The sequence below is a fragment of the Staurois parvus genome, unplaced genomic scaffold (genome assembly GCF_062004578.1).
Source record: "Staurois parvus isolate SC_StPar_1 unplaced genomic scaffold, SC_StPar_1.0 ptg000018l, whole genome shotgun sequence".
NCBI classification, from domain to species: Eukaryota; Metazoa; Chordata; class Amphibia; order Anura; family Ranidae; genus Staurois; species Staurois parvus.
Window position 1 is genome coordinate 27925 of NW_028317814.1, and position 20372 is coordinate 48296.

Below are 20372 nucleotides of genomic sequence, written 5' to 3' on the forward strand. Positions count from 1 at the left end.
CACAAACCGGAGCCATTACATTGGGGTTTTAAAGTGTTCTCAGGCAAACAAAAAAATGAATGCCCACTACCACATTCCAAGTCTGTCCCAAGGCCTGCTGTCAATTCTAAAACGTATATACAAACTCATAATATATCATATTCACTGTAGAGGGCTAATACTTTTGCTATTTCTAGGGACTTCTTAAAACTATAAAATACCAGATACACTCTGGATTAGTGCTAAAGTTGTCAACCACAACAAATCTTGCCTCAATTCAACAGTCAGATCCCCACTTTTACCACATGACTAAATATAAATCCATATTTAATTTAGACTTCCTTTTCACTCCTTCAGGCTTCATTAGAATCAAGATCAAGGGATTTAATTTATAAAAAAAAAGAAAAAAAAAAAAAGAAGGATTTTCAACCATTAAGACTACACCAAGCTCAGTTCGACAGTACAATCTATTTCCACATGTGTCTGACTGGAAACCTCTTTTTCCTCTTAAACAAATATATGAACATTTAAGAACACAAAAGCTGTCATTAAGAGATTTGTATGGCAAAACATGGAGTGTTGCATGCTTTGAGCAGTCAGTTCCGCTACTACACAAGGAGATACAATAGCTGAATGGCCAACTGAAGCCCAAAAACACACACATCCCAACTCTTTGTTCCCAGGCAAATGTATACGTAAGAAAGTCCTTCAAAAAACACAGGGAAATTGCCAAACCTAAATGACAGGCTTGTATTAAAGAATATCTCCCCATGTATATCAATGCATTTTAAGATTCGACCATTGGGAACAATCACTTTAAATTTGGTGCAAGAAAACAAATCGTTAAACTTGGGAGTCCAACAAACACAGTTAACACATGTTCATACACCTGGACCACCCATCTCACATGTTCTTTACTCTAAAGATTATTATTTTATCATGTGCTAAATTGGAAAGCAAATTTAGAATTTTAACTTTCATATTAGAACATGTTTTGTAACAGATGTGGACACATTTCTGTTGCCAAAGCCAACTGGCCAATGTAGGAGTTGCAGGCAATTTTTTATAGTCAAAGAAAAAAAGTGTTTCAATTTACAACTACAGAATGTGCTCTAGCAAACTAGTCCCAACATTGCCCAGTGGTAGGGAATTTGTCCCGCCCTGGTACAAATACATTTTCTATAAGCTAAACTAGTTCATGCCTAGACAACCAAGTGGCAGATTATGTTATATTAGAGCTATTCTGCTACTACAAGGCACAATCAAGTAAAGGAACTATTTGCTCAGATAACAAACAAGCAGAAGGAGATGGAGAATCATAACCACATAAGGTCTAGCACACCTGATCTGTATACCAATTTATCACCAGTAGTATTCAGGTCAACCATATCGCTGTGCCAAACAGGTAAAGTACTATGCAGTGACAGATTCTACGTAACCTGTTGCTTGGAATATAGCAACTCAGCAATCTCCATTACATTTACTGGAAGTTTATTGTTTGATGAGATACACTCAACGACTGTTAGTCCAGTGGTACTGTGTTTCTTATGACAATACTAGAAATATTCAGATAAGTATGGTGAAGGCAAGCCTCCCACTTTGATCTCCTGAAAGATCCAAGCAACTGCAATGAAACATCTTCTCTCAGTTTCTATAAAAACAGTTAGACAAGCCATAGATTACGTGGAGGGAGGAAAAGAAATTGCTCGATTCCACCTTCAACACAGTCAGTGTTGATGGGGGAATCTCTCCCGCAGTGCTATTGGGTTCTGCTGGCGAGGAGCCTTCCCTGCTGCCAGGCACTAATCCTTTGAGAGATACTTGACAGGCTGGTTGGACACAAGTCAATCAATAAATCAACTTGTGTAAAACCAGGGTGCCCACTACATGGATCAAAATGTGGCCAGTTCCTCCTGAACTTGATGAATTTCGAACCATGTGTGGCCACCTTAAGCATCTACAAAATTCTTTATATTTGTTACAATGTACACTGCCAGAAATATATCAGTTGCACTAATAGATCTGTGGCTTTTTTTTGGAAGCAACATTGTTACTGCCTAGTCAATGTTTTTAGTGTGGCCAAAAATCTGTAAAACTTGTTAAAAATGTTTCCATCTAATGAAAAACAAAATTTTTTGTAAGAAAACATTGCTATTTATTTTTCACAATAAAACTGAGCATTGCATAAGCACATATTTTGTGGAATGACAAGGCTGAATATTTTTCCAGTTACTATTTACAATCTATCACAATATGTCCTGCAAAACAAACCATTCATGCACTGTAAGCCCCAAAATAAAAATCATTCGCATAGAAAGAGGCACATTCCAGATCAGTTAAGCTGAAGCGCAAGGATTGTAAAAAAAAGGAAAAAAAAAAAAACACGCAGGAGAGGTGAGATAGGGAGACAGCCGAGGAATGCGAGATGCTCATGGTGATGTGTAGCTTGAAGAAAAAAAAATTCCAGCAGGTAGAATTATGAAAGCCAATCATATATAATCTGTTTGAAGCCTTAAGGTAACAGTGTCAAGATTTTAACAAGTGATTGTGTTGACGTGATAAACAGATGATTAAAAGCTCGGGGAAGTTTTTTTTTAATCTTTTTTTGTTGCTGGTGGTTATTTTTCCAGAGTTCCTACCTGCCGAGAAAAATTATTTCCAGCTGGGTATTAGGCAGGCTTTAGTTTTTTTCGCTTCCGTTTTTTACCTGTTTCCCTAGGCCTTCCTGTTAACACAAGGGTAGGGCTGGTGAAAAGGCCTAAGGAAACGTATTTTATTCAGTCAAGAAAATGTGTTTTAAAAAAGGCAGTTTCCTGAAACAAACTGGTTAACTAGTCTTATCTGAAGATTTTTCAAAGACTTATGGTTTCAAAACAGTTTAAATTGACCCAGTCACGACTTTACACTGTCCAGGCTGAATAAATCATTAAAGTGTATGAAACTACCATTGAGGTTCTTAATATGGAAATCAATTTCCTCTTTTCTTTAGTAAAAGGGTGCTCCAGTTTTCTTCAACCTGTGAAAGAGCATGAAGAAAAGTGCACCCCCTTTACTGCAAATAGGGGAACAGAATCAAATTTTATAGGCACCATCGATGAGGGTTAATTTAATACTTTTTGTTATATGGTCAGTCTAGAAAATGTAAAGTGAAGTCAGAGTCATTTTAAAAAAAAAAGTCATAAGAACAAATGCAGTTATATATATGCTTCAAAGTGTGGCCTTAATTGTAATACATTAAAGCATTTCAAAACACCGACCTAAATAAACATGGTTGAAAATAATATTATATAATATATCATTTATATTTTTTTATTTTTTTTTGGACTGTGTGGGGATAATATCTTCTGTCACATAACTGGTAAGATTTCCCTTCCCCTCCTCCTCTCATACAGGAAATTATAGGTGCAGAAGTCACCAGGAAAGGACAACATAGCTATTTGTCTACTTTTTCCCTTGTGGATAATAAAGTACTACACTATTAGTATCTCCTGTTGTCTTGGCTCGTTACTTCCGAGCCCCCCCCCTTCTTCAAGGCTTATTGGGATGATCTGGTGGCCACATCAGGATTGGTTAGACTCCCCCCGGGGGTGAAACGACTTCACGTCCGCTGCTACCTGGAGACCCTGAGGTTGTGATGCTTGCCCAGCTGATGCAGGCCAGATGACCACTCTCTGTGATCCAGTTCCAGTATCAATAGCCGGATGACCAGGAGTTGGTTAACACTCAAATGCGCATTACCATTGCGCTTTATGGTTAGTGCAATCTACACTCATTTCTGTGGGAAGAATATGGTCACAGAAGTCACTTACTGTGTCACCGTTTTACCTTGAAATCGGTTTACATCATACACCGCAAGAACTCTCTTGTTGAAGATTTTCATCTATTTATTTATTCATTTATTTATCATCATTATTATCCCTGGACGTTTTAGGTTATTTTATTAAGTGGTGTTCACTTTACCATTCACTATATGCACTTTCATTATATGCACCGTATGAGGATTTGCATGCAATATTATGTTTAACTAGCGCTGCATGGTTGTTTGATATATTGTAGTTTGAGGCTCCTGGTGTTTGCCTTTCATGCAAGTCGCTTTTTGGTTGTTTATCCAGCGCTCGTATCTTTTTTGTTTTCAGTAAATAGTACCTGTCACTGACTATTTGCTTACCATAAGGGATCTTAGATTGTAAGCTCTAACAAGCAGGGCTCCCTGAAATTCCTGTATTCATTTGTATTGTAATTGTACTGTCTGCCCTTATGTTGTAAAGTGCTGCGTAAACTGTTGGCGCTATATAATTCCTATATAATAATAATAACAACATTCCTTGTAATAGCAATAAAAGTAGTAGAAATAAAATTAAAAGGACAACGGGAAAACATTTAAAAAAAATGTAAAGTGCTCCCAACCCCCATGCTCCCGCACAAAGGCGAACGCATACATAGGTCGCGCACACATTTGCAAAGGGTGTTCGTGCCACACATGTGGGCTATCGTCACGAACGTTATAGCACAAGAAATAATTCTAGCATCAGACCACCTGTGTAACTCTAAACTGGTAACCTGTTAAAACTTTTACTGTTGTCTGTGGAGATTTTTAATTACCGTAGTTTTTTGCCATTGTACAATTTTTGTGCAATACACACCAAAATGAGCATGTGCAAAATGCCTACGGTTCAGTCTGCCCTATCAGTGCATAAGAGGTGGTCATTTGAACAAGGGGAGGAATAGGTCAGGATCAAACAGCCTTTTTACATAATCCAGAGGATTAACCCTTTAGGTTCCATAGTGAGTATAACAAGCATGCTTTACTGCATATACAGGATAATTTTACTGTTGTGGGTTTAGTAACACTCTGAAGTGGTTGTTATGCTATGCAAATGGTAATATGTAACAAATATAAAATAGGTTTTAATCCAATTTGGATGCAAAAGTGGGAATACACAATAAAGCATAGTTATGGGGTCGAGGAAGGCTCTGTATTAAGGATAATATTGCCCAAAGGGGACTACCCTTCCTAAGCTTCAGAAGTACACTCCTCCTTTTGATAGTAATAGGTATTCCTGGAGTTTGGGTAGTTGGGAAGTGCCTTCCTTTTATGAAGAATCACCAGGGCCGATTTCACTCCCTGGACCTGGCTGTATTGCTCAATGCAATCCCAAGTAAGATCAGGCAAGTGGCCTTATTTTTAGTGGTGCCAGTATACTCCAAATACCCTGCCTTAATGTGAACGGGACAGACATGCAACCAAAAAAAAAAAAAATTTACACGAAAAACACATTAGTGTGCTGCAACATGTTAATAAAGTTGGCACAGTGAAAAAAAAAAAAAAAAAAAAAAAGCATATGTCAACATGGGAAGGAACCAATTTAATGAACGCAGTAGGCAGTGCTGAGCAAACAGTGAATGATCCATCTAGCCTCCAATAAGGTAGCAGCTGCAGGGGTGGGTAATCAGGCCTAAGGTGGCTCACATTAACTCAACAAGCAGGCACAGAACGTTTTCTTTGGCTCAGATGTCGTGCCATGTTTATGCCTCTTGCTGCATCATCTAGTGGACTAGCTATCCCATCAGCCATTTGCTAAAAATTGGCCTTTCTGAGGTTCAGTTGAACAGAGTTTAACCCTTTTCCTAACTTAACAGGAACTAACTGCAAGGCAATATGCCCATCTATGCAGTATCTTACCATCACCCATGACATATAATGAAAGAAATTTAGTGAAAAACCCTTTATAAAAAAAAAACACAAAAAAAGGTCAAATGATCACTCATAGGAGCTATAAAAAAAAATTCTGTATTTAAAAGAAAAAAAAAACCTGTCAAATATATCAAATATTGGGTACTAGAAAGCCATTTTATCCTTTTATCTCTGAATTGAAGTAGGAAACTGTTGATTTATGTGCTGAATTTTGCACAAGTAGACACACTCTCTAGACTTGCGTAAAGTGCAGCAAGGCAAAGCACTTAGATGTATCAATGAAAGTTCCTAATTTGCTGAAATGAATTGCTGCATATTAATTCTGCTCTTGCCCTATTGAAAGAAATCTGTAAGGCTGGATTCACATTATTGTGGGCTTGAGGGTCATGTTTGCATAGGCATGGCAGCCCATCCATTTGAATGCTGTGCCTATGTTTCATGCAGGAAAAAGGTTCCTGCGGTATTTTGAAAATCGCATGATGCTTCTAAACCTTGCGATTTTCCTGTGGTTCCTGCACCTGCAAACACGCTGCGTTTTTAGATGCGTTGGGATGCCATTAAGAATAAATGCATGTTTTTAAAGAGCAGCACCTTTTGGCTGCGGGTGGTTGCGGGTTCGGGAACAGGTGCGATTTGTGCACCCGCAGCCACTCCCAATAGTGTGAACCCAGCCAATGTGTACACGGTTATTGCTTTTGAGAACTAACTTTACAATAAAAACAAGAAAGGTAAAATGTTCTTACCAGTTTCTTCTTCTCGATAATCTGAATTAGAATTTGTACAAGTGCATTCCAGGTGCTCCTCTAATCTCACCAGAACTTCTTTTAATTTGGGTTTTTTTCTTACATATTCTACTTTTGCCACCTGTAACAAAAGACAGTTTGCTTTCAGAATTGCAAAGACATAAAAGTTTAAAAACAGATGCATGGTATTTGCTCATTAATATAGTGTGCTTTGTAGTATCCTGTGCAATACACAGTATAGACATATAAAATGTCATCTCCCTGAAATAAGTCCACACAATGTAGCAGGTTTGGCCTTCATGTAGAATTCATCTGGGAAGTGTAAACATCTTTTAGGCCTCATTCACACTGGCACTGTGATCCTGTATTTATATGCATGGTGGGCATTTGGAGGGCACTTTTTAAGCTTATAAATGCATATATTGATTTTTCTTTGGTGCCATTCACACTGTGCATTTAACTGCATTTAAGTGTGGTCAATTGGATTGCCTTTAAGAAAAATATAATTCTGTGCATCCAGAATCTAATTAGAAACTCTAAATGCGTTTAAACGCGTGTTTATACTTCCCAGTGCTAGTGTGAATGAAGCCTTACGCCTCCCTGATTACTTTAAGCATTTAAATGTTCTTGTTTTAAAAGAGGTTTAGCCACGTCTACATGCATTTAGCCGCATTTTGGCCACTTGCATACGGAACCATCCAGCCGCCGTGTGTCCCTCCTGGTGTTCCAGTGCTCCCGGGGAGGGACAGGTGCAGTGTCCAGCCCCACTGCAGGCAGCCTGTGGCTAGACGGGCCTGTACCGAGTAGTAGCAAAGTGTAGGACCGTGTGCGATCAGGGACAAAGATTCGAAATGCAAGCACATTTCAACAGTGATTACATATCAAATGAATGAATTTCATGAGTGGCCACAAGTCCCCTCAGAAACACTTAATACTATACTATCTATGTATTTCAGGTACTTATATAGCATCGTCAATTTACGCAGCACTTCACACACACACACATATATATGAAATACATAAATATATATATATATATATATATATATATATATATATATATATATATATATATATTGTACATTCACATCAGTCCCTAACCCTCAAGGGGCGTACAATCTAAGGTCCCCAACTTACATTCATACATACACATACTAGGGCCAATTTAGACAGGATCCACTTAACCTACCAGCATGTCTTTGGAATGTTGGGGGAAACCGGAGTACCTGGAGGAAAACACGCAGGCACAGGGAGAACATGCAAACTCCAGGAAGGTGGTGCCAGGGTTGGGATTCAAACCAATGACCCTAGTACTGCCAGGTGGAAGTGCTAACCATTTAGCCACTGTACTGCCCCATATTAAGTAAAGCTACAAAACAATAATGGCCTTCAATGGTAAGATGACAGTTTTTTTGTTTTTTTTTAAATTAAAATAAACATGTTATACTACCTGCTCTGTGCAATAGTTTTGCACAGAGCAGTCCTGAACCTCCTCTTCTAGGATCCCCCACTGGTGCTGTCTGCTCCTCCTCTTCTGTGTGCCCCCATAGCAAGTCGCTTGCTATTGAGGCACACCTGCCTGTTGCATCCCTGCTGGCCACTCCCTCCTCACAGGAATGCGAAGAGAGGAACACAACCCAGTGCCGCTACAGATGGGCACAAGGGATCAAGCCTTATGCCTCCCTGATTACATTTTTCAGCATTTAAATGTTTTTGCTTTAAAAACAGGCTTAGCCACGTCTAGATGCATTTAGCCGCATTTTGGCCACTTGCACACACAGCCGTCCAGCCGTTGTGTGTCCCTCTTAGTGTTCCAGTGCTCCCGGGGAGGGACAGGTGCGGGGTCCAGCCCCACTGCAGGCAGCCTGCGGCTAGATGGGCCTGTACCGAGTAGTAGCAAAGTGTAGGACATTGTGCGATCAGGGACAAAGATTTGAAATGCAAGCACATTTCAACAGCGATTACATATCAGATGAATGAATTTCATAAGTGGCCGCAAGTCACCTCAGAAACAATACTATATTAAGTATAGTTACAAAAGAATAATGGCCTTCAATGGTCAGATGACTACACTACTAACACTCAAAGGACATAACAGAGCCACTTGGTACAAAATATTAAACAGAACCTCTCCCACCATATCTCATACTACAATTACTATATGATAGGCCCCCAAATATAAACAGAAAGTGGGATGTGAAGGTTAAACAAATTCTACTTTATTTTACACAGAATGATTTTAGCACACTTTGGTAAGAAACAAAAAAGTAACAATTCTTGGCCATCTGACCAAGTGCAATTGCAAACTCTACAACCCCTTTAGGAAAAGCAGAAGTAAACCCAAGAACAAACATTTTATATGTTGCAGTTTACCAGTCCTTACTGGTGGCTGCATTACTTTTCAATTTTTTGGCTAATAACATTCTCAGCAAGTAAAGAAAATACCTGTTGATCTTCCCAGAATCACTGCCTGTGCGCTAAACAGACAAAAATGGTAAACTACTAGTCCTGTCAGCCCCCATGAAATGATTATCAGCAAAGGTAAACATGTTTAAAATCCTGCATGGGAGCCAAGCATGGCTCTCTCCATAGATAAAGTAGAGGAGTGAGTGTAGCCACCAAAGGAGGATCAGCTAAAAACAAGCATTTCCACATTATCAAAGCCCAAATAGGGCATGACATCAAAGAACAAGCTCCTGCGCACCAATAGATCCATATAGTGAATATCCTGTCTTTTCAAAAGGGATGATTACTAGGGATGCATCGGGTCAGAAGTGTGGCTTTTTCTTTCAGCTAGAACTAGTTTAGCCAGGCTGTTCTGACAAGTTCTATGAAAGCCTTCTTCCAAAAACGGGCACACACCTGTGATTCATACCACAATCTTTGGAAAAGTAACACACTCACTCTGAACTACTCATTGTATCCTACCTCTTCTCCAATAAACTCACCAAGGGATGCACAGTAAGAGTTGCATTGAACTCTGACCTATGTAATATCAACAGCTTTGTCTACTGCTCTAATGTCAAAAAGTCTATCATTCTGTACCTTGTCCAACTTTTGGAATCCTACAAATCCCTATGATTATATTACAATTATACCATACATATGGCAAAAAAAGTGCTAAGAAAAGCCACACAAACAAAAGGATATTAAGTTTTGTGTTCATTTAGCATAAGCATTTATAAGGATAAACAATAGTAACAGACTTGACACATCAATAAAAGGGCATTTTTGTTACTGGGTATCACCAGGGTTTTTGTTTGGCCAGAACATGGGGGTATCTGCCCTGTGCTCACCGACTTATCACTGGTAAACACAGAAACTGGTAGAGGAAGTTTCATGCACAACTCATTTCCTCTGCCGGCTTTTCTGTTTACCAGTGAGAGCCTGCCTCTTTGAGTAGCTCAGACGAGATCTTCCTGCAGCCATTGCTGGGTCTTTTTTTCCTGGCACACTTTGGTAAAAAAAAATTAGGGGGGGCTGCCAAAGCCAACCATTATCCCAAAATACTCATTAAAAAGGGGAAACACACCAAGCACAGCAGATTAGTACAGAGAATAAAGCGGTTGTAAATAGTACATTTTGTAAAAATGTAAATAATAAACATGTTATACTTACCTGCTCTGTGTAATAGTTTTACACAGAGCAGCCCCGAACCTCCTCTTCTAGGATCCCCCACTGGCGCTGTCCACAACTCCTCTTCTGTGTGCCCCCATAGCAAGTCACTTGCTACTGGGGCACACCTGTGGGTTGCATCCCCGCTGGCTATTCCCTCCTCACAGGAGTGGATTGACAGCAAAAGCAGCCATTGGCTCCTGCTGCTGCCTCTGTGTCCTGTGAAGAAAGGAACACAACCCAGTGTCGCTACAGATGGGCACAGTGATGGATCAAGACAGGACGTAAGTATATAGGGTGGTGAGGGGCAATACAATTATTGGAAAGTGTTTTATCTAAATGCATAGAATGCATTTGGGTAAAAATGGCCCTGCCTTTGGAAACGCTTCAAATTATTTAGATTAGTAATAGATAAAAATGTATTCACAAACATAGAAGATAAAAGGGTTTCCAAAAGCTTGAAGCTGTAAGATTTCCAGGTCAGCCTAAGCTATTAGGGCAGTGGTTCTCAACCTGTGGGTCGTGACCCCTTTGGGGGTAGAACGACCCTTTCACAGGGGTCCCCTAAGACCATCAGAAAACACATATTTCCGATGTGTAAAGAGCAGCTACTGTGTAGAAAGCAGCTGCTGTGTTGAAAGCAGCTATTCTGTTAAAAGCAGCTACTGTGTTGAAAGCAGTAGTATTGGAGGTAAAACGACACTCATGAATTATAATTACTGGGTAAATAATTTTATGGTTGGGGGTCACCACAACATGAGAAACTGTATTAAAGGGTCACGGCATTAGGAAGGTTGAGAACCACTGTATTAGGGTCTTTAAGGTCTGTACATGTATCAAATGTCCGTTGAGAGAACTCCTCTCAAAATGCATTATTCCAGGTACACCAAATGTCAAGGTGGGATTAAGAAAGTTTCTACTTCAAGAAACTAGCTGTTTTAGGAAACCTGGGACTCTGATAGCTACAAGTTTTTGAAAGCAGAATTTTTTTATAAATGAAAAAAATCTAATAAATTTAAAATTAGTGTCGAGTTTTTTTTATCCTCTTCTGTGATCCCCTGCTGGTACTTTTGGCTCCTCCTCTTCTTGGTGTGCCACCACAGGAAGCTGTGTCCTATGATGGCACACCTGTGGGCTTGCTCCCGACACATCTATGGACACACACAGCGTGCATCAATGGATGCACACAAATGCAATAAGAAGCAGTGCTATTATGAATCATATAATTTGCATACCTCACATATTGCGAGACCTTAATGTTGTATGGAGATCTTATGGAGGCCTCAATAAATGGTGCAAAATCCTTTTTTTACATACTTCACTTTTTTATTTCCCACTGTTAACAACCAGCTGTAGAGAGCTTTTAGAGGAGACTATGGAATCTGTGGATGGGATTTAACAAGCCAATTTGACCATTTATAATATAATGGTCCATCCTACCTAGTAAAAGGTGTATGACAGCAGTGTGCACTTGGTGATGGACTTTGATCTGTCTTGAATCACAAACGTTCTACGGAACAATCTTTTACACATATTGTGAAGTTGACAGTTTTTTTCTGAAGCAGTTTCACTTATGGAAGGACTGAATTCAAATTTTTGATTGATTGTGTTTTGTACGCACTTTAATTTTTAGGTCCCTTGGGTGTATGGACTTTATAAGCACTTTATGGATTTATACTTTACATATACACTTTATTCTTTAGACATTATATGATTCATAATAGTGCTGCTTTTTATTGTATTTATGGTTTTGACTGGTATCACTGGTTGCTGCTTAATATTTGTGTGTTATGTAGTTACTTAATTTATATTTATTGCAAAGGATGAACACAGCCTGGCTCTGGATCGAGCCAACATTTCTGCCCCGATAGCAAGCACTTGCTATGGGGTAGATACAGAAAGGGAACAGCCAAGATCAATGGCAGGAGGCCCCAGAAAAGTAGGTTGGGGGCTCTTCTGTGCAATACCATTGCACAGAAAAGATAAATTTAACGTTTATTATTTTAATTAAAAAAAAAAAAAAATTTAAACCACTTCAATTAGAGCCAATGCCCACTGTCATACGAAAGACAACTTCATCATGGTCTGTGGGCTAGATAAATACAGAATACCTTGAAATGTTGAATTTAAGCTAAGTTTCTTCTATTGTGTAATTTCATTGATAAAAGAACTTCCAAACACTGACATCATTTTGTGATAACACAACTGGCAGCGAGATTAATCCAAACCAAGAAACACAGATAGTCACCATTGTTGTTGTTCCTTTCAGATGTTGGTTGTAGAATAATATTGACAATGTGCAATGCCAAATCAGCTTGAATCTGGAGATAAACATTGTAGGAAGTAACATTTTCCTACATGGCTCTGACCACATCATTAGGCTCATTAGTCAGAGGGTGGCACAGACATTGGAACCAAACTCCGCGGTAGTTGCTGAGCTACCATTGGAGACTGTTGAACAGGAAAGCTTCAGAAGACCACACAATGCCATTTCAAACTTTGCTTGTAAATGAAAATTATTGCATGCATCTAAGTTGGCATAATGTGCAAAAATATTATGCTTCGATCTGCTCATCTACACATCTCTGCTGTCAGGAACATCATGCCAGCCACCAGGCTAATGCATGTGTGCATAAGCATGCAAATGTCATAGAAATCATGAGCAATGATGTGTACACACACATCACAATATGTACGCAGGCATGCGGGCACTTCCAATGGCACCAAGCAAGCTATTTGAACTTGAGCTCTGCACAGAACATTACTGAATGACATTTCAAGCTCTTAACGTGTTCCCAAAACTTAGAATTATTATCATTATTATTATACAGGATTTATATAGCACCAACAGTTTGCTCACCGCTTTACAATATAAAGGGAGACAATACAGCAACAATATAGTTCAATACAAAAAGGGTTAGCAGGGTCCTGCTCCTTGGAGCTTACAATCTAAGAGGGAGAGGCTGGTGGTACAAAGGTAATAACTGTAAGGGATGGACTGGTAGGAGGAATAGAAGATTCCGTTATTAGCTGAAGGCAGGATAGGCTTCCCTGAAGAGATAGGTTTTCAGAGATCGCCTAAAAGTGGGCAGAGTAGGCGATAGTCTGATAGATTGGCGTAGAGAGTTCCAGAGGATGGGGGAGGCTCTGAAGAAGTTCTGGAGATGAGCATGGGAGGAGGAGACAAGAGAGCTAGAGAGCAGAAGGTCATACGAGGAGCAGAGAGGACAGTTTGGGTGATTTTTGACCTAGTTATTGACCAGTCTTCCACCTGACTTGCTTTTGGATTATCTTTGTCTGCCTATGGTCACTGTTTCTGTAATTGATCTTGGACTGGACTTCTGACCAAGATTCTGCCCATCGATTTGTACCTCTCTGCCTGCATGTAAACAAGAGTATGCAGCGCTAATAAAGTTAATAAAATCAGATACATAAGTTGCACAATGGTATAAGCGAAAAAGACTCAGTCCATATTAAATGGTGAGATAAAGTGATAAGGTGCAATTGTCCAAGCAAACCATGGTCAGAAATATTTGTGACTCTTGTGTTCTTGTGAACGTACAAATAATGCACTAACCAGATAGCGCATGTAGTGCGCGTGGAGCAATTAAGACCCGCTCCCGGTAGTCTGGACTTGTGATATCCGGAGGATGTCATCTACAGGTTTAGCCACAAGATGTCATCAATCCAGGTAAGTCATCCACCAGGAAAATCATCAGCGGGGGAGGGGGGAATCACACATCACTCCAAACCAGCAGGAACCTTCAAAAGCGGGATCCAGGATAAGATCTGGCCACCAAGGTGTCAGTCAGGGTAGCCTTGTAGTATAAGTACACAGGTCAGGGGCACCTCCCTAACGCGTTTCGTGTGAATAACACTTCCTCAGAGGGAGTGTGCCCATGGTAGAGGACTGGTAATATATAGATTTGTAATATATGCCTGCATGTTGCCGACCTCTGCTTGTTTCTGCCTCTGATTCGGTGCCTTCTTGCTCAGCTGTTACTGAACCTGGCTTATGAAACGACTCTGCTGATAACTGAACTTCAAGCGTCAGTGGTGTACCACCAGCTGTACCCTGCTCATATGACTTCCAATCTTCAGTATCTGCAACCTGGCCCTTCCATTGCCCCTGCAGACCTTGTCTCAACTTCCAGGGTCCCTTGGATGGGAACTGCGCAACAGGCCACCTCCGTCATCTTGGGCTCCACATGCAGATACACAAAACCTACCCTCTCACTTACCTGATAAAGGCTCTGTTCACTCATCTGCATTTTAACATATGTGTTGAAAAAAAAGTTTCCTCAAAACGTAGTATTATAGATAGAGCATGTGCACATCTGTGCAAGCACTGCATTCCAGTGAGTTTTTGAAAATAGTTCAGGTCCAATGTCATGTGTTTTGAGACCCATAGAAGTCAATGGTAACACATTTATAATGCATTTTGTATATTTTCAAGCCCATGGTACCAAGCCTAAATAAAAAATATGTATGAAAACATGTCAACACATGGCAAAATGCACATCAGAAAATGCATGAAAAATGAAAATGCAAAAAAAAAAAAAAAAAGTGTGAACCTAGCCCTAAGGTATTTTCTATACCAATGACCAGCACAAATATCAATTTTTGTCCTCGTTAGAGGAAGTGTTCATGCCCATCGTTACATTCTGTTTAGTACTGTACTCATCACCCCCAGGTATTGCAAGCTATAAACTGCACTCTGGAGCTCTTCACGCTGCCATACGGAAAACACATCAATCTCATACACAGCTAAGGAAATTTGGTATCTCAACTTCAACAACATGAACAATTGGACTCAGTTTTATGTATTTTCATTGTTTAGGTAACTGGGTCTCTTTAAACCTGAACTCCTGGCAAACAGTTAAAAGTGTTACTAAATCACTAAACCCAGAACACTACACTCTCTATATCTGGTCTCTCACAGTACACAGAACATGGAAATGCAATTATTTTAGTAACTATAAACTGCTAAATATCTTCTCATCAGCAGTATATAGCAGTCTTGTGACTTCTATCAGTGTCCAGCTGAGCACTGGCTAAAGCTTGTAGGAGGAGTTTTCATTCTGCTATGACTGTCCTAGGAAGCTGCATAACCCCTGACCTTCTGTCTGGAGAGCGCTGATTGGCCCTGTGCTATTCACATGCACCCTCCCAAAAAAACAAAACAAATAAAAACACCTCTCTAGCAATACACAGTAAACACCACGGGCAGAGTGACTCCTAGAGTTCTGTACTACGAGCAGATGATTGGGGACAGTAGAAGAAGGGGAGGATCAGAGAAGATAGGATCAAACAGCGTTTTTACACAATGCAGAGGATTAACCCCTTAAGTTCTTAGTGAGTATAACAAGCATGCTTTACTGCATATACAGACTGATTTTACTGTTGTGGGTTTAGTAACACTTTAAATATACAGATGAAATACATATACAGGAGTAGTTTAACCTGCCACAGAACGTGTAGTACTGTCCATCCACTCTTCAGATTTACACATCCCTGCTAAATAGCACACCCCATATGGATGGGAAGAAACCTGATTTTTCTTTACTGCTGTTCAGTAACAATTACAGGATGCGATCCTAAAGCCCTGCAGCACCAGCATCTCTCTCTACCAGCTGCATCTGAGGTCTTTTTGTATATGTCTGTGGGAGAAAGTAAGGAACTGCATCGGGGACTCAATGGGAAGAGAGAGAGACAGTAGCAAACATTTGTGTTGGGGGCGAGAAGAGGAGAAGGGAGAAGAGGATTAAGTCACATACACATAGGCTTAAACTCGGCCAAAAAATGGTCAGCTCAGCAGGAACCGTTCCACTTTCAGCCTGCGTGTACAGCTGCTCGTCTGCCAGAAGCCGGTCTCACACCTCGCTTTTGTCAAACAAGCATGCTGGAAAACCAGCATGCAATCAGCCTATGGCTGACAGTGCTGATCAGTGTATCCTGGAGGGAAAGGGGGGAGTCCCTCTGTCAAAACACAATAGCTCAGTGGGGAGATCGCCGCACAGGAGGAGGAGGAATTTGGGGGGAAGCGAGGGTACATATTTTTTTTTAGGAAGGGTGACTTACGGGGGGAGTTTTGTTCTAGGAGGAGGGATTTGTGATAGGAGGGGAATTATTTTTTTTGGGGGGGGGGTTCTTAGGAAGGGTAATTTGGGGGGAGAATTTGTGCTAGTAGGAATGACTGGAGGGTAGTTGTGCTAGGATTTGTGATGAGAGAGAGAGAGAGAGAAGCGAGGGCAATTTGTACTGGGGAGGTGGAGGAGAAATGTTTGTTTGCTTGACTTTTTTTTGGGGGGGTGTTGTGCTAGTAGGAATGACTGGGGGGTAGTTGTGCTAGGATGATGAGAGAGAGAGAGGGGGGGAGGGGGGAGGAGAGAGAGAGGAAAGAGAGAGAGCGCGGGGAGAGAGAGAGCGCGGAGAGAGAGAGAGCGGGGGGGAGAGAGAGCGGGGGGAGAGAGCGGAGAAAGAGAGAGCGGAGAAAGAGCGAAGAAAGAGAGAGAGAGAGCGGTGGAGGAGAAATTTTTTGTTTGTTTAATTTTTTGTTGGGGGGGGATTTTGCTGACGTAATGCTCATACATCTTGGAGGGGGGGGGGTGCCATTTGCTATAGTCTCCCTGGGTCATAGGTGACCTTGTCCTGGCACTGTGTACATAACATAAAATACTGTATATACACATCTCTTGGTGTACTAATGAATAAAGAGATACATTAATTTGGATTTTTTAGGTCTGCCGGAATTTCAGCTATATGAATTTCAGAATGTCAGCTACGAGAGATATAAGAAACGTGTGAGATTTAACCAGTGTACCATCAAAAATGTCATTATTTTTTAGTAGAAGAATTTCATTACCAACAATAGAAAAAAAAAAGGGGGAATAATTCCATTGCTAACAACAATAAAGTATTCTATCTCACACTTCTCATAAAACTTTTTTCATATCCACTCAAGGAGCAAGAAGGAAAAAAAATCCTTTGCACAGTAGTCTGACTTCAAGTATCTGAAACAGAGTTTTCAGTCACTGCCCTTTTTGTCAACAGGACATGGAGCCTGCTTTCATGAGCCCGGCAAACAAAAGTACTATAGTTAGACAGTAGCAAGAAGGGGGAAAAAAAAAAAAAGTCAAACTTGAAGGCATTTTTCCAAGGCTGTCAGATTTCCATTGAACAAGTCAGAGCTGTCTGTGACATGTATGAATGCTTTGCAAGAAGGTCAACTTTGGGTCGAAGTAATATGTTTTAGCTCCTTTTATCGTGAGCTCGTTGGTTAATGCTTTTCAAGACACTGGGTAAATTTGACTCATCCGGCATGAAAGAACGGCTAATCTGTAAAACTCAAGAGGATCAAATGATTATTAAGACCTAAAAAGGGAGATCTAGACAGCAACTGCAGCAGATCTGTAATTATACAGCCAAGTTTAGGCTTAGTAACTGTCTGAATTAAGGACTGATCTTGGAAAGTCCCTTTTCCTAAGCCAAGGAAAGACCAAACACAGGGTCTCTGTCCTAAAGAACTGAATTCACTCCAATCAATGTGCAAATATGAGAAATCAAAATCAGCCATTATAAATAGTACAAAGTACCAACTTAATATTAGTAATTACAGGACCAAAAATATTTTTTAAAAAGTGTTAATTGTAAGTAAAATTAATTACAAAAATACTTAAACTTGCAAAGCGTTCACAAAAACTGACATATTTTCTATAAGGCATTATTATTATTATACAGTATTAATAAAGCGCCAATAGTTCGCTCAGCGCTGTACATTACAAAGGGGGACAGAACATGTGACAGAACAATACCAATACAATGCAAAACATGAGGGGATTGAGGGCCCTGCTCTTTCGAGCTTACAATCTAGCTGGCTATTCGGTATTTGACAGTCTGGATTGAAACCCAGTTGGAGTCAGAAGAAAACAACATTGATTACACTGTTCAACAGGTAAAAAGTTTTGGGCATAAAATTAGCTAATCTTACATAATTTTGGGGTGCTGAAAACGAAAATGACCCTAAAAAATGTTGATTGGCTCTAGTTTCCATGATATATTCACCCATCTAATGACGTAAGCCATTCAAAATTATGATGCAACTTCAGCTGCATATTGCGCAATTGATACTGGTGACCAACAGAAAATTGCATGTATACTGAGATGATGCAATATTAGCCTTTAATTGCATCACTTCACTGCATAAAAGCTGCAGTATCTGTAGCTGATTGTAGTTCGACAGCGTCTTTACATTTCGTTTTATGCTTATATAGGCTACTCAGTAATGCCTCGAACTTGTGTGAATAAAGCAGATAATTTCTGCTATATCTGCGGTGAAATAACTTTTATCTCACAAAAAAGGAGGATAACAGGAATGATTAAGAAAGCCTACAACTTGTATTTTGGCTGCAAGATAGGAGACCAGGACAAGAGCTGGTCTCCTATCTTGGACACCACATATATGCTGCAATTCTTGTGGGATGGCACTGGAGCAATGGTTGAATGGAAAAAAGGCATCTATGCCTTTCGCTGTGCCAATGATTTGGAGAGAGCCAACAGATCATGTTAGTAATTGTTACTTTTGTATGGTGCCTCCAATTGTAAAAGGGCTAAATAAGAAGAAAAAGTTATCTGTGCACTATCCAAATATTCCATCGGCAATATGTCCAGTTCCTCATGGAGAGGGGCTACCAATTCCTAAAGCACCAGAATCCTTCGTGGTTGAGTCAAGTGAGGAAGAACCTGAAGCGTGTAGTCACGTGCAGTTGTAAGAGATAGCCCTTTCCTCGAATACAAGAGAAAAGCCAAGAGAAGCAAAACCGACACAAACTGAAGACAAAACTAGTGAGAATCCTAAGTATTAAAATGATTCAACTTAGCTTATGGCTATAATTTTTCTTGGTAATCCTATGCAATATATTATGCCATTTAGGCTTTGTTATGTAGTCAATATCACTTGCTTTATATTTGTGGAAAGACATCTATCTATATAATTATTGTGCATTATGTAGTCATTACGCCTATAGTAGAAAACTTTCCGTTTACAGAAAAACTAGAGCCAATTGACAAATTTCATTGTTATATTTGAACTCAGAATGTGAAATTCATTAAGAAATGGATCCTTTTGTTTCCAAAACTGGCAAAAAATAAAAATTTGTTGAACAGTGTTATTGTAAGCAGATCATAGTTGGATAGAAATGTGGATGGTTCAACGGGGACTGGTCGAATTTTGATACATGTGTGGCCATCCATCATTAGATTAAGTTCTGTCGAAGGGGAAGGCTGTAAAACTTTTGCTGATTAGCAGCTTGACTGCCTCGGGGTGTGGGCACATTGGTGGATTCCTCCATGCACCTCATTTTTGTGGATGGAGGCGCCTGTTTATTTTTGTTCAGTCTAATGGCACCAAATAACACTCCCATTCACACTTGAGCATAGTCAGGTGTACGATAAGCTGAAAAATGCTGAACAGGCAAAATCCCATTCTAATTGTCCCGGTTTACATTTGTACAATCAGTTACCCTGTGCCCTAAGCTCAAAACAAGTACACAATCTTTCTTCTTGGGCATATTCCGGCATTTTTGCCCCATAGACTGCCAAAATGTGTGCCTGTAAATATGAACTGCATGTGTTTGTGTCACTTTTTTGGACATACAAATGAGCAGAAAAATGATCTTCTTGAACTGCTCTCCTCTCCTTGCCCAACCCAGGAAACAAATGCCTAAAGCTTGAAACGCATGCAAACACATGTGCACAAAGCTTTTAAATCACCTGTAAATATGCCCCAAAAAACCTTCGAAAATCACTATGAATGAGCGCAGCTCAGGTGTGAATGCAGTTTCCACTGCTTTCAGTAATGTAACAGACATGATGAGATACGTCACCTACTTCTCTGTAATAAATGTCTGTGTGAGGAAGATTATACTTGGAGGTGTGGCTGTTACTGAGCTCTGCCAACACAGAGCACTACAGTGTGAGGGCTAGAAGCAGAATTTTCACTGAGGAAACCCTGTACTTTAATGTACAGTCAAGCAAAAAACAAACAGTTATACTGTGTAGGGGCATAGGACTTTAAAGGGATACAAATGAGACTTCAACTAGGTTTTGAAGACTGAAAATACACATGCTGTAGATTACATAATTAGGCAGCCCATATATGACTGATTTCCCCATCAACAGTCAGTGATGATGGGGCAATATTTCCAAGAGAGCTACTGTGTATAGCCAGCAGGGAAGAGGGGAGGGGTGCAGGAAGCCGCTGGCAGTAATTGCAAATAAAAAAATTTGATAGGCTGGTTGTACCCCAGTTGCTTGATTGACCAACTTGGATACAACCGACC

General features: G+C 40.1%; 1 protein-coding gene across 3 annotated transcripts in view; it reads right to left on the bottom strand.

Moving 5' to 3' along the window:
• Positions 1–20372, bottom strand: part of PDGFA (platelet derived growth factor subunit A) — an 88308-nt gene that overhangs the window by 9133 nt on the left and 58803 nt on the right. The window contains exons 5-6 of one of the 3 annotated variants that reach the window (XM_089681788.1): positions 6418–6538; positions 2619–2737 (exon numbers count right to left, since the gene is read on the bottom strand). In XM_089681788.1, the coding sequence (XP_089537914.1) occupies positions 2649–2737; positions 6418–6538 (210 nt within the window). In that variant the 3' untranslated portion in view covers positions 2619–2648. The remainder of the gene's footprint in view (positions 1–2618; positions 2738–6417; positions 6539–20372) is intronic. The other 2 variants (XM_089681795.1, XM_089681801.1) reach the window with 2 other exon arrangements.